This window comes from Tenebrio molitor, chromosome 1 (assembly GCF_963966145.1).
Source record: "Tenebrio molitor chromosome 1, icTenMoli1.1, whole genome shotgun sequence".
Lineage (NCBI taxonomy): Eukaryota > Metazoa > Arthropoda > Insecta > Coleoptera > Tenebrionidae > Tenebrio > Tenebrio molitor.
Window position 1 is genome coordinate 12,426,830 of NC_091046.1, and position 12,401 is coordinate 12,439,230.

The 12,401-nt window shown below is 34.7% G+C and overlaps 1 protein-coding gene across 2 annotated transcripts in view; it reads left to right on the forward strand.

The window, feature by feature from the left end:
- LOC138134805 (tyrosine-protein kinase-like otk) overlaps positions 1–12,401 on the forward strand; it is a 75,811-nt gene that overhangs the window by 1,192 nt on the left and 62,218 nt on the right. For both annotated transcript variants that reach the window (XM_069053351.1, XM_069053435.1), the window contains exon 2: positions 8,286–8,423. In XM_069053351.1, coding sequence (XP_068909452.1) covers positions 8,286–8,423 — 138 coding nt within the window. The remainder of the gene's footprint in view (positions 1–8,285; positions 8,424–12,401) is intronic.

Sequence of the window (12,401 nt, forward strand, 5' to 3'; positions counted from 1 at the left end):
GCTCGCTAGTGTCAGATTTGTAGAAATCGATCAGATGTATAAATGAATCGAGACAGTAATGAATATTCTATATTTATAAAAAAAAATTGATGCATCCATATTTCGGGATAAAATGTATCTAGTCTGATTTTTTCCTTCACGAACACAAAGCATTACTCTTGTGTTGTCACTTAAATGTGAAGTTCATATGTTAGGTTTGACAGACATATTTACCGATTTTATTCGTTTTTATTGCTTTGACAGCTCAAGCAACTATCAAAACATTCATAACAGTGAACTAATTATTAGAAGAATCCTTTGAGTGAGTGTCGGTGTCGCAGTCGCTTGTCACAGATTAATAATAATTAACGTCCGCGACGACTGTCTTTAATATTGATGAAGAAACAAATCAATTTGCAATTAATTTTTTTTGTGGAGAACGCCGATTGGTAATTAATTATTATCGGAACGGTAACCTGGATAACCGCACAAATCAGTTCTTTTTTGCTGAAACCCCGATATCTGTCCAATTTGCATAATTCGAATTTGAAGCAATAAATTGGAGAGACGTTAGCAAAAAATAAAATTCCCCTGTCGTAATTACTTTCATATTTCAATTCTCGTGAATCATCCAGAATATTTCTACCCGCCATTTAGGCAGGTAAGCTTTTTCGCATTCCGGGCTGCCCCTCCGAGTCAATTACACCTATACGTAGCAAAAAATTCCGACGTATTATTACAAGATAACCGTCATTTTTATAATAAGAATTCGGAAAATGTTTCGCGTGATACGGGATCACTAAAACGTGCCCGCAACTCACCGTATCATTATCTCGACGATTGTGGGATGTCGGTCGAGTTGTCTTAACATAAGATTACTTACGTCGTACTCTTCACTATTCGGAAAAAATGAAGTCGCTGATAGAAAAATAGGTTCGGCTCGCTCGGAATGCAACCGGTAATAATTTTGAGAGTCTATATAATTCAATTCAATGTTAATAAGTCGCATTGTCTTGCCTCCATTCTTCGGAGTGTACTGTTGCGAGGTCGGACCGAGAACCGGCAGCGGGTTCTGGCTTGTACTTTGAAGAGCAGTCTTCGCATGTGTTGTAAACGTGAATACTTGCTCGGGTTAAGTTAGAAGGGTTGTAAAGCCTTGTTGATAACGCCCATAATGATCTTGCTTTTTCACTACACGGCTCCCACCGGTAGGGTCCTTCTAAAACCTCTCCACGCTGAATAGAAATACATGTGCAACTTTCACTGGCTATGAGCCACTGTACATGCTGAGGGGCAAGCCTCCCGACATCCAAATATGAATATATTTAAATAATAAACCTCCTAGGTTTTAAGTGTAGCAATGTGAAAAGTGTACATTAAAATATGGTGAATATAATAAAAGAAGAGTACATAATGATTGCTCTCCAGATAGTAATAGTAGTAATTAAAAAGGCACAAAAAGAATTTAAATAATTTGCAGATATGTTAATTACATTAATTATAAATTATAGTTGCAAATTACAAATTGCTGAAGGAAATATATCTTTTAAAATAAGAAGTTGATCAATTACATATTTCCCAGTTAGATAAGATGAATAGATATCAGCGGAGTGTAGCTCTGGTCTTCGTCACGTGTGATAAACAAAACTCAATGAAACTGCCAAAATAAAGACACATTTATGTTTTTTTGACGCAGTTGTCTGGAAGCTGTTCCAAACTGTCATTAGTACATTTTTAATTCTACATTTGATTTTTTTTTGTCGTTTCGTCAAACATTTTACAATCATTTGAATTTGTACATTTTTGGAATTCAATCAAAATACATATGTATAAAAATTAAAACAATCAATTCAACTGATTCTGGATGTACACTTCTATTCAAAAAAAAAGCGTACACGTATTGAGAGCTACTGTAAATGGGGATAAAATTAATTAATCGTTTCCAAGAAAACGTATTACTGACATTTTGTATGTATGTCAAATGTGTGAACACTGTTTTTTATACATTTTTAAATTGTTGTTAGATTGTTGAGAGTTGCCTTTTTCCATAAATTTGTGAATAAAAGCTTGAATTGTGTTTGTAGTAATTGATAATACATGCCTAATAAATAAAGCAAAACATTTATACACATTAAAATCTCTGAAGAATACATCGATCAAATCCAGCTATCGTCACGGGTTTTGTTACAGGTTTCTAAGTAACAACAATTAAAAGATAGGTTTACGATATGGCAATCTAGCCAAAATTGTGCTCACTACTTGTACGCTTTTTTTCTGAATAGAAGTGTACATATGTCTATGCTACCTGGTTTACATTTTGTAAGACGAAAATATTTTATTATTACCTCTTACCTAGTACGTGCATTAATGTATGTATTTTAAACAGTTGAGGATTAGTTTATTGCTTCCTACCTTACATCGTTGCAATTGCATCTTTTAGTGAAACAGGTACTCTGGTTTTATTACGGAATATTCTTTCCTGTTGTATTTTGGGGTTTTCTTCCAATTTTTTGAGGGATGGAAACTTCCCCTTTCATTAATTTTAAAATTGGGAAACAATTCGACTTGTGATCACCATCAACGTTAGGCATCAATTGGAAGACACTTGAGTGTCTCTCAACCTTTACAAATACATAAGTTAATGCATCGTGTTTTGATAATAATTGTTGAGTGTGCCCTTGTTTAAACACACGTTTATTAACCACTACAAGTTACAAGTACTTGATTTTATGAGAAAATGTGAGGCGTGTCGTGCAGCGCAAACAGTAAGTAGTAAATGTAAAATTTTGTTGAAAAGAACTGTTTGAAAAATGGGATTAGTGACATAAGGGTATTACATAGTTTGTAGCCAACAGACAGGATACGTTGGTTCTAAAAAAGGTTTCGTTCTTGCAATATCATTCTGTTTGTTTTTCTTTTCTAAAGTGAGTGCTACTGAAGAATTTTTAACGGACAGTAGTTATGACATTCTTCAAAAGCCTGGTATTTTGTCAAAAGGACCTGGCTTTGGAATTGTTTGCGTTGAGTATTAAATTATGATCATAACACTATTGATACATTGTGTTTGTAGATCATTGGAGATATTTTTGAAAGCAACTGTCAAACTTGTGTAGAAAATTATATTCATGTGAGGAACCATCAGCCTACTCTTACAGGTCTTAATATAGAACCTTGTGCAACTCTTTCATAGCTTCCCAGTTTTATTTTTAATGTTTAGCTATTATTGATAATAATCAGGTCTGTTCTATGATAATTTTAATTTTTAGAAACTTCTGTTGTACACTTTTCTAAATCTAATAAAGAAACATTAGTTTATTACTGTACTACACAAAATCCCTAATTAGCAGATTTTAGGAATGAAAAATGTAATTAATTTTTTTTGCAGTTTTAAATAATAAATCTATCGAAGTGTGAATCCGATAGGCATAACACATCTGCTTCATGTAAATTATACTGATCTTATCTTCATTGCTGATCGAGTAGCATGATGGCTAGATTTGAATTCGGTGCTGCATGCTTGGACTAATTTTCTATAAAAATGAAGGAAAATTAAAATGTTTCCTATAATTTGGTGATTTTAAACGTGCTAGACATTTAAAATGTAATCCGTATAAGTTGTGTCGATACAAGATACTATTAATTTTATCATGATCTTTACACAGCTGATTAAGCACCAATTAAAAAGAAGTTAATGCTTTCGGCAAATAAAACAGCTGCAGTTTATGATATTTAATGGTACTTCAAACTGTATTACCTACTATAAATTAGGATAGCCACCTGTTTTTCGTTTACTTGGTTATTGCGATCATAATAGGACGTTGTCTGTGGTAAAAACGCAAATAACAAAAAGTGGAAATGATTTGTTTATTTGAAGATTTTCTTCTCGTATTTACAGTTGAAGAATTCTACTGGAATGGTGTAGGGAATACGTTGCATATTTCTAATTTTTAATTAAGTAAAATATTTCAGAAATGTGGTAAGGAGGCTCGTTGTAACTATCCAAATATTATGCAAATGGAACTTCCTGTTGATTGAAGAGCACGACCAAGTTCATGTTTTTAAATGTTAACGGATAGTTAATTTAAGCATATTTTAAACCATAAAACTCGGCCATTTGTATTATAATGAACTGGATAATATAATGTAGGATGGGAGCAGGTTCAGTTTTTATAACATAAAAATTATACACGTACTAATTTATTTCGTAATTGCATTTGAATACTTTCGTTTTTGTCGGTTTATTGTTGGACTACGAGCGCCCATTCGAAATCAAAAGCTTATAAGCTTTGAAGATATTGATTTACGGCACAATGGCATCTTCCGAAGACATCACAGAGACCATGACCAATCCACTCATTTTATTGTTATACTCTTTGAGTCATTATCTACGCCACTGGTGATCATATCACGCGTGCATAATCAATACAGGCGCATTTCTCATGGTCCAGCGTGTTTCTATGCTTTGTCTGGGTTCCTACAGGCGAAACAATCGACGGCATGTTACCGATGCACGTCCCTCAACATCTGCATGATGCCGGGACTTTTGTAGCTCGCCTTCTCGAGGGACTCATCTTGCAACGACTAGTTCTCCCCCGCTGCATTCTTTAATTAGGCGTCAGTTTGCCAACTGGAGATTCGTTAACAAACGCATTTCTCTCTTATTGCTATTTTGAGAAACGGAAGAATTTGCAATTGCCGTGAAAGTGTTGTAGAGGAATAAATCGAGACAGTTTCCGTTTTGCCAAAGAGGAAGAAAAAGACACATTCCCGAAGTCCCCAAAAATATATAAGTATTTCAGAGCAAATTGCAGGGACATGTCAAAGACTTGCTTGCATAGATAAAAAAAGTTTAATTTGAAAAAATAAGCTTATTAAGAATTAGGTTTTTTGTTTTGTAATAGCGAGGCTGAGAAGATAAGAACGAGATTGCATTCTGAAAAATCAGATCAAATTATTCGTTTGAATGTCAAGATGAACCTAAGAGAAAAAATAATACTAATAATTTATATTTTTTAAATGATCCCATTTGATAATAATTGCATATTGGTGGACTGAATTCCCAAGTTTAATGTCATTTCCTGTGGAGTGTGAATATCAAACAGACGTTTCCCTTCACTTTAGCGGGCAAATTGTGCAAAGTGCACTTTATGCAGAGCATGTATTCAGTGAAATCACACACACACCTCTATTACATAATAGAAGACTCGAACTAATTGTGAGTTTCAGAGAGATATGTTTCAACAGCATCTTTCGTGTTTGCATTGTCCCAATTTGGTTTTATGGAATAAAGAAATTAAGATAATAAAATGAGTACGAGCGGGGAATATCGAAATGGAGACGTCTGCGGTTGTAACACGACTCCAAATAATTATCAGATGCGGTTTCCCGTTTCTTCAATTATTACGCTGTGATGTGCGTTAATATTCCGACTGAGGCTGTAAGATAAAAGGCCCACCAGTGTGGGACTAATATCTGATGAAATTTTAATGACAGCATAAACAGCTTGCTAATTCTGCAATTTTGGAGTATATTTAATTACTCGGAGTGGTCATATAAAGTTGAGTTTATTGTGAGTCATGTAAATTTAACTCGTAAAAATTAATCTTGGCTCGAAATTAAAAAATATTTTTTATGTATCTGGGTTTAAAAACATGGAATTTATGTATGTTGTCTCAGTTGTTAAAATTTAATCAACCTAAATGTTAATGGGTTTTGGATGGGTTTCGTATTCCTACACAGCCGTTCAAAAATTGGGCAAGTTTTCTGCCGGAATATTTTTTACCAACAACCTAGTTATTCAAGACCCAAGATTTGACTTCGTCAAAGTATTCTACTTAGCATAATTCCTAAAAAAAAGTATGCTCTGTTACGCTCGTGAGTGTAAACATCTCATTTAAAAAAATATTGTGTTATAAATATGTTGCGTATACCTATCGGATGTTCATTTAAATTTATCCTGAAAGTAGAAGACGTTGAAGAGTCGATTGTGAACGCACCACGGATTACAGATCACGGATCAGCTGTTTGAATCTAACCTCACTTTTTGCGTTGTCTGTGTTTTTACTGTGCAGACTGACGAGTGGTGCGTTCACAATCGGCTCTACAACGCCAACTTTGAGGATAAATTTAAATGAACACCCGATACGTATTTCACTATTTCCGGGTGATGAAGCAATGATGACGAAGGTATTTGAGTGGTTCGACAAACAAAAGAATTTCAAAGCATTTTAGGTACGTCGCCGTCGCAGCAAATAGATGTCTTAGATGACTATTTTTGATGTGAAAAAAAATCTTACTTTTCATAGTCTTTGGAGGCAAGAATGAACTTGGGAGTTAAAAATTTCTCTGTTTAAAAATTGAAAAACAAATTATCTCTTGTACTGCTAGGTATATTAAGTCATATTGCTGAAATAATTCATTCTTTTACGTCTACAAATACGAAGGAACCATCAAAAAGATAAGTATGTTAATCAGTTTTAGATCTTACAAATCACAACTGTTATAAAAAAATTAAACTTGATTACTTGGGGCCGATTTCACCAACGCCAGTTAAATTTAACTGCAGGTTAAAATGCTTCGATACTTTGGTTACCTATTGTTATAACAATGTTTTCGTACATTTTAATATGTAGTTAAATTTAACTCATGTTTGTGAAACTCTTCAAATTAATCCTTTAAAAGGAAAACTGTCTAATATCACACAAAGTTGGGAAAGAACAAGTCGACGAGTTTCCACATAAAATAAAAAAATGACAGTTTGAATTTACAGATATCCAGATATTTTCGACAGCTTCTGAACCGGTGGTTCTGAAACTGTGGGCTCAGCAGATAATAGTCAGAGCTTCATGAGTGAAAAGTACAAAAAAAAAATCTAAAGGAAAAAATTGCGTCCTAGTAATGTTGTAGTTTAATTGTATGTACATAATTGTTCAACGTTTTGGAACCACTGCTCGGGGCCAGGAACTAGGGCTTCTTAAAACGCAAGGAAAAATAGGTACATATATGAAAATAAAAAGTAATCTAATAATTGTAGCAAAAAATATATTCAAAAAAACATTTTTTTCATTGAGTCTAAATTAAAAAGCAAATCTATTTCTAAAACTCCTACTAGACTGCGACTCCTAATAGTCAGTTTCTTAAAGCCTATCTTTGTTGCGAAGAGGTGAATGTGTGTTATGTATTTATTTCTTAAGACCTGACCTTGGTGCAGAAAATCAATTCTCTTTGAACACGATAAGGCAAACCTCATTCGGCTTAAATGATGCACGGAAAACTGGAAAATCTTGGTGAAATTGTACTTGTTCCCCATATTCGGCTTCAAGTCGACCATCGGACTACCACGTGACGTTATTCGCATATTGTGGCAGTAGTACCAAACAATAGACAAAGTACCACGAAGGCATGGTACATCCGAAATTGAATGATGGGTGAAAAAATTGGTTCAAACTTGCATGTGCATTGTTCTAATAATTGACAATTTCACATTAGCATTGTTTCTTTATTCTTTACATCTGCAGTAAATTTACAGTAAAAAAAACCGTAGTGAGAAATTGTCGCAGAATGTCTGGCCGTCGTGAATAATAAAAAATTAGTTTCGTGGGGAACCGATGCGAGAACAAAGAACAGCTAATTGGATCATAAAATAAATAAAAATCAACATTGTTCCCTTCGACCCTGCAGCAATTGTTGCATTTTTTAACGGTCAGAAATGGAGTGGAACAGCGTAAAAGCACAAGTACCTATCGGTGCGTCCAGAGTTGGCTCGTTATGTATAAATAAATTGTTAATTATAATTTATAATAATTCCAGCGGAGTTATAAATATGCCGAATGCTTTGTTCGTGCAGAGACCGCGTTCATGCACCTCCATTACACAATAACAGGCGCATGTCGTTCGTTTGTCGTGTGTCTTTGTTTCATAATTGCAACGAATTGGAAGCATAAATCGTAGCAAATGTTATAATGAAGTAATTATATGGTTTGACGTTATGACGAGACTTGAAAAGATTGAATGTTTATTGAGTAGCGTCGAATAACAACGTCGGATTGGAGTACTCCGGTACCACACATAACAGACTAGTTAAAATCATAATTAGAAACCGTCGGCCATCGGCCGACTTGAGAACACACAACTTATCGAGAAGCCATAAGAGACATTCTCTGAACCTGACCGGAGTACCTACTACACTACTGCTCGTAATTGAAAGGTTAAAGTCGTAATTAGAAAACAACAGCAAACAAGTTCAGAACACAAACAGAAGAAAGAACAAACACAACTGTTACTGTATTGTCGTTCTTGTGTTCCAGCACGCGTTGTCTACTCCAAGGAAGATCCATATTTCAGCGAAAGCCCTAAAAATGTCGATGTGGTGCAAGGTAAATCCGTGACGTTACCTTGTAAAGTGACACCAGGAATGGGGATGACATACTACTGGGAACTGAACGGTAAGTGGATAACAGGGGTTTGATACTGATATCCCAATTTTGCGTGCAAATATTTAATGTCCTTTTAATACCCTATCGAAATACAAACTTGCCAATTAAATTTTGTTCCCCGATTTGGTTCTTCAATTAATCAGGACCGGTGTGATATTGCATAGTAGGTAAATGTGATTCTACAACTTGTGTTTCACTGTCTTTGTTGTCAGTTATAAATTACTGGCGTGTTCTTGTTTAAGAAATATTCTCAGTTTGCTCATTCGTTTCTCAAGCAAGAGGCGGCATCACAGAAAAGAAAATAAACACCGCCGTGTGGGCCTTCGTGGAAGTGTGGGTATATTTACAACATAATTAGTATTTATACTAGTCTCAGTTCTAAAAAATCTCAAAGGATTCCATTCACACCGGTCCGCTTTCATTTATGGGTCACCATTGTTATTTTATGTTTATCACAAATTCACTTTTCAATGTCATTCGGTGTTTGTTGTTAAGACATTAAAAAATGATGGGAGACATGTTACTCAAAGAAGTTACGACTAATTATCGGTCGTATCATGTAGACGGATGATTTCCTGACATTTTATGGTTTATCAACTGATAATGTATATCAAGTGCATTCAGTTATGATGAGTGGCGGTCACATAAGACATGGGAAGTTGTAGAAGTTTTATTTAACCGCCTTACATGACTTGCAGTCATTAGCCGAACGACGTGATTCATATTTTGTTTTATGTTTGCCAGGAAAAGAAAGATTCTTTAAGCAAATTAATTATTATCGATTCATTTTTTTTTAAGAAGAGAATTAATAATGTTATTTTCGGTAGCGGTTTTGTTTGTTTTTAATGAGAATGACCTTAAGAAACAAAATAAGGAAATTTGAAATAATTTTAGGACATGCATTTTAAGACTAGGGTGATTCATCATTATCCTTGATATGGTTAGAATAAAAAACTCTCGGAATGTCAAATTCCTATTTCGCTCTCAATATATGTATTCAGATAATACTTTTGGTGTACGTTGATGTCCTTAGAAGAAACTCATTGGTTTGTGCCTTAAGCCACTTGTTTACCTCCTTCATCACTGCTCCATCGTCTTGGGAAATCACAGTAACCACCAGATCTGACAAATAGGAGGGTTGCTTCTACGTTTTGAAACTGGCATTATGAATAGCAGTTATGGAAGTGCAGCTCTTATATACCGGAGTATTGTTGTGATGAAACGGCACACCTCGTCTCAATTTTTTCCTTTATAGTATTGCGTACTGCACTAAGTCGACATTCTCTTGTGCCATGAAAGAGTTGGGGATTGTTCGGTGTCTGATGCATGTTAAAATCTCTGGAGTAGTTCTTGAAATGAAAATGTAGATTGACCCAAGATAAGAATATTTTGCTCCCAAATGTTTGAATTTGAGTGTTACTGTAAATGATCAGCAAGTAAGATAAGTAGCTTTTAATTTGTCAGTCGACGTTTTCTTTCTCGAGGGCATACATAATGAACCACCCTCGTAACTATGTACAATAATGTTTGCCCAACCTTTTTAAGATATCAGAAGATTTTAATAAAGAGTTGTTAAAGCAGTTCAGCAGCTTTAAATTAATTGTAAGCGGCAACACGTAGTTATAAAAATGCATTAAAGAAGAAAGTTTAAGAATAAAAATTACTGCATTCTACTGTGCTTTTCAAAAAAATGGTATCAATGCACTAATATACAATAGAGAAAATAAGAAGAAAAAATTGGGATAGAGCCGAGTTGAAGACCCGGCCTAGTAACTTACCCGACATCAATTTAAACCAATCTGAATTGACCCGAGATACCTACCTACCTTGTCCGTGTTAACCCACATAAGTCGTCTTCTAATTCTCGCAAATAGTAAATATCATTTCCAACATAAAAACACATGCCCTTTCAACTGGTAATGTCAAATTTCCATGTCACCTCATTATTTTTTCGGGTAACTCCCACCCTCTTCCACCCCTCGTAGTCGGATTGACACCAAACTCTATCCGGTGGTCATTATTATAGAGTTATTTCCAATGGCAAGATCCGAGATTTTTTTGTTAACCCTTAGTTAGGCGCACGGGGTTACCACGATCCCAAGCATTTTTAATTTCAGTGTATCTTTTGTATGCCACTTCTTATAGGTCTGTGAATTCACGTAATCTTCTAGAACTTTGAGAAGTGTAAGTTGCATCGATCACTACAAAGCAGCGATTATTGGTTTTTTTCTAAAAAAATAATTGTCCCATTTGCACCCCATGCGACCAATTGTGGAACTTTAACGGAGTAAGGTATTTCCCTTCATTTTCGGTAATTTCAGTGTTTCAATGAATCAAGTCGACAAAATAGCATTGTAAAGCTCAAAAAAAAATACCTTCATGTAATTTTATATGGATGAAGACCGACAAAGGTCAAAAGACAATATGAGAATTTAAAAGGGAGTTCGTCTAATTTTACAGAGAAAAAGACCATTTTTGCCAAAACCCCTGAAATGTAGATTAGAAAGTACATCCGCAGAAGAAAAATTGAACCTAACCACCCACCCACCCCCCAACGTAACTCAGATGAGGTGATATTTTTGTCCTAAAAAAATTAAAAAAAAAAGGAAAAACTGCAACAATTGTGCAAAACTCATTTGGAATCTTCACTCCACCTTCTTGTGTGTTGATTATATAGGGTAAATTTTTTTTTCATAAAATTAACTACCATAAATTTTTCATTTAAATTTTGTCTGTCTAAAAAATGTAAGGTTACATTTATATTTCAATAACACCCGTAATAAGCTATATCAACTTGCTATATTTTGGACAACTGTTACCAAAGGTCCAAAGAACATATTTCAGGTACTACAATTAAAAAAAAACACACAATTTAAGAAAAAATGGGGATGGGATCAAAATCACCCCATGCGCCTTACTGTGTAAGCTGATTTGGGCGCGCCTAACTAAGGGTTAAAAGTTTCAACAGTTATCGCTGTCGATCTATGAAGACGTAAATTACTTCATAAGTCCGCCATATTGGAAAAATCCGCAAATGGTAAACATCGTTTCCAACATAAAAATACATGCCCTTTCAAACGGTAAAGTCAAATTTCCATGTTTCTTATAATTTTTTCGATCTACCCCCACCCTCTTCCACCCCCCGTGGTCCGATTGACACCAAAAGCTTTTCAACTCGAGAGACCATGGGTAAGTTTGTGTTGGTCAAATTTGAAAGCAATCGGTCAAAGCGTTTTTGAGTAATCGTGGGAGAACGAAAAGTGGGACAGACGCACAGACAGACGCACGGACAGACGCACAGACAGACGCACGGACAGACATCATTCTAAAAACTTCATAAACGTGTTCAGAGGACCTCAAAACGTAAAGATCTGATGAAATTAGCAATTCGAAATTTTGGACCGATCACAATAACTTACCTACCTTTGGTCGGGTAAGTTAAAAATTAAGAGAAATTAGCATAAGAAAGGCGAAGAATGTAGATTTTTAGAATAAGACATAAAAGTGGAAGTTCGTAATTATTATTTATTTATTAAAATCTGTTGGAAAGAAACTAGGTAGGATATGAAATGTAGAGTGGAGTTTTATTTCATTTACATATAATTAAATATAAATTAAATATAAAACAGTACGCATGAACCATTTGAAAATTTCTTATCTCATGACCTCTTTGAGATGCACTTTAATTATCTGATACCTATCTGTTTTGTTTGATTTTTGTACCCGTCAAATTGTGAAATCTGCAAATTTAAAAATAAATCAGTTGAATCGAGAGTTCAAAATAACATGTGGTCAAACAATTTTCTGTCTATTTACAAGCGCATGTCGTTTTTACGTATGCTTTGACATTTCCATCAAATACATAACCTTTCATCAACTTCCATTTAAAAAATGAATCATCTATTTTCCTAATTTTTTCCACTGCTTTTGGTCGTCCACTTCTAACCCAGCTAATGAAACTCCGCCTTTCGTTAAAGGAAACAAATG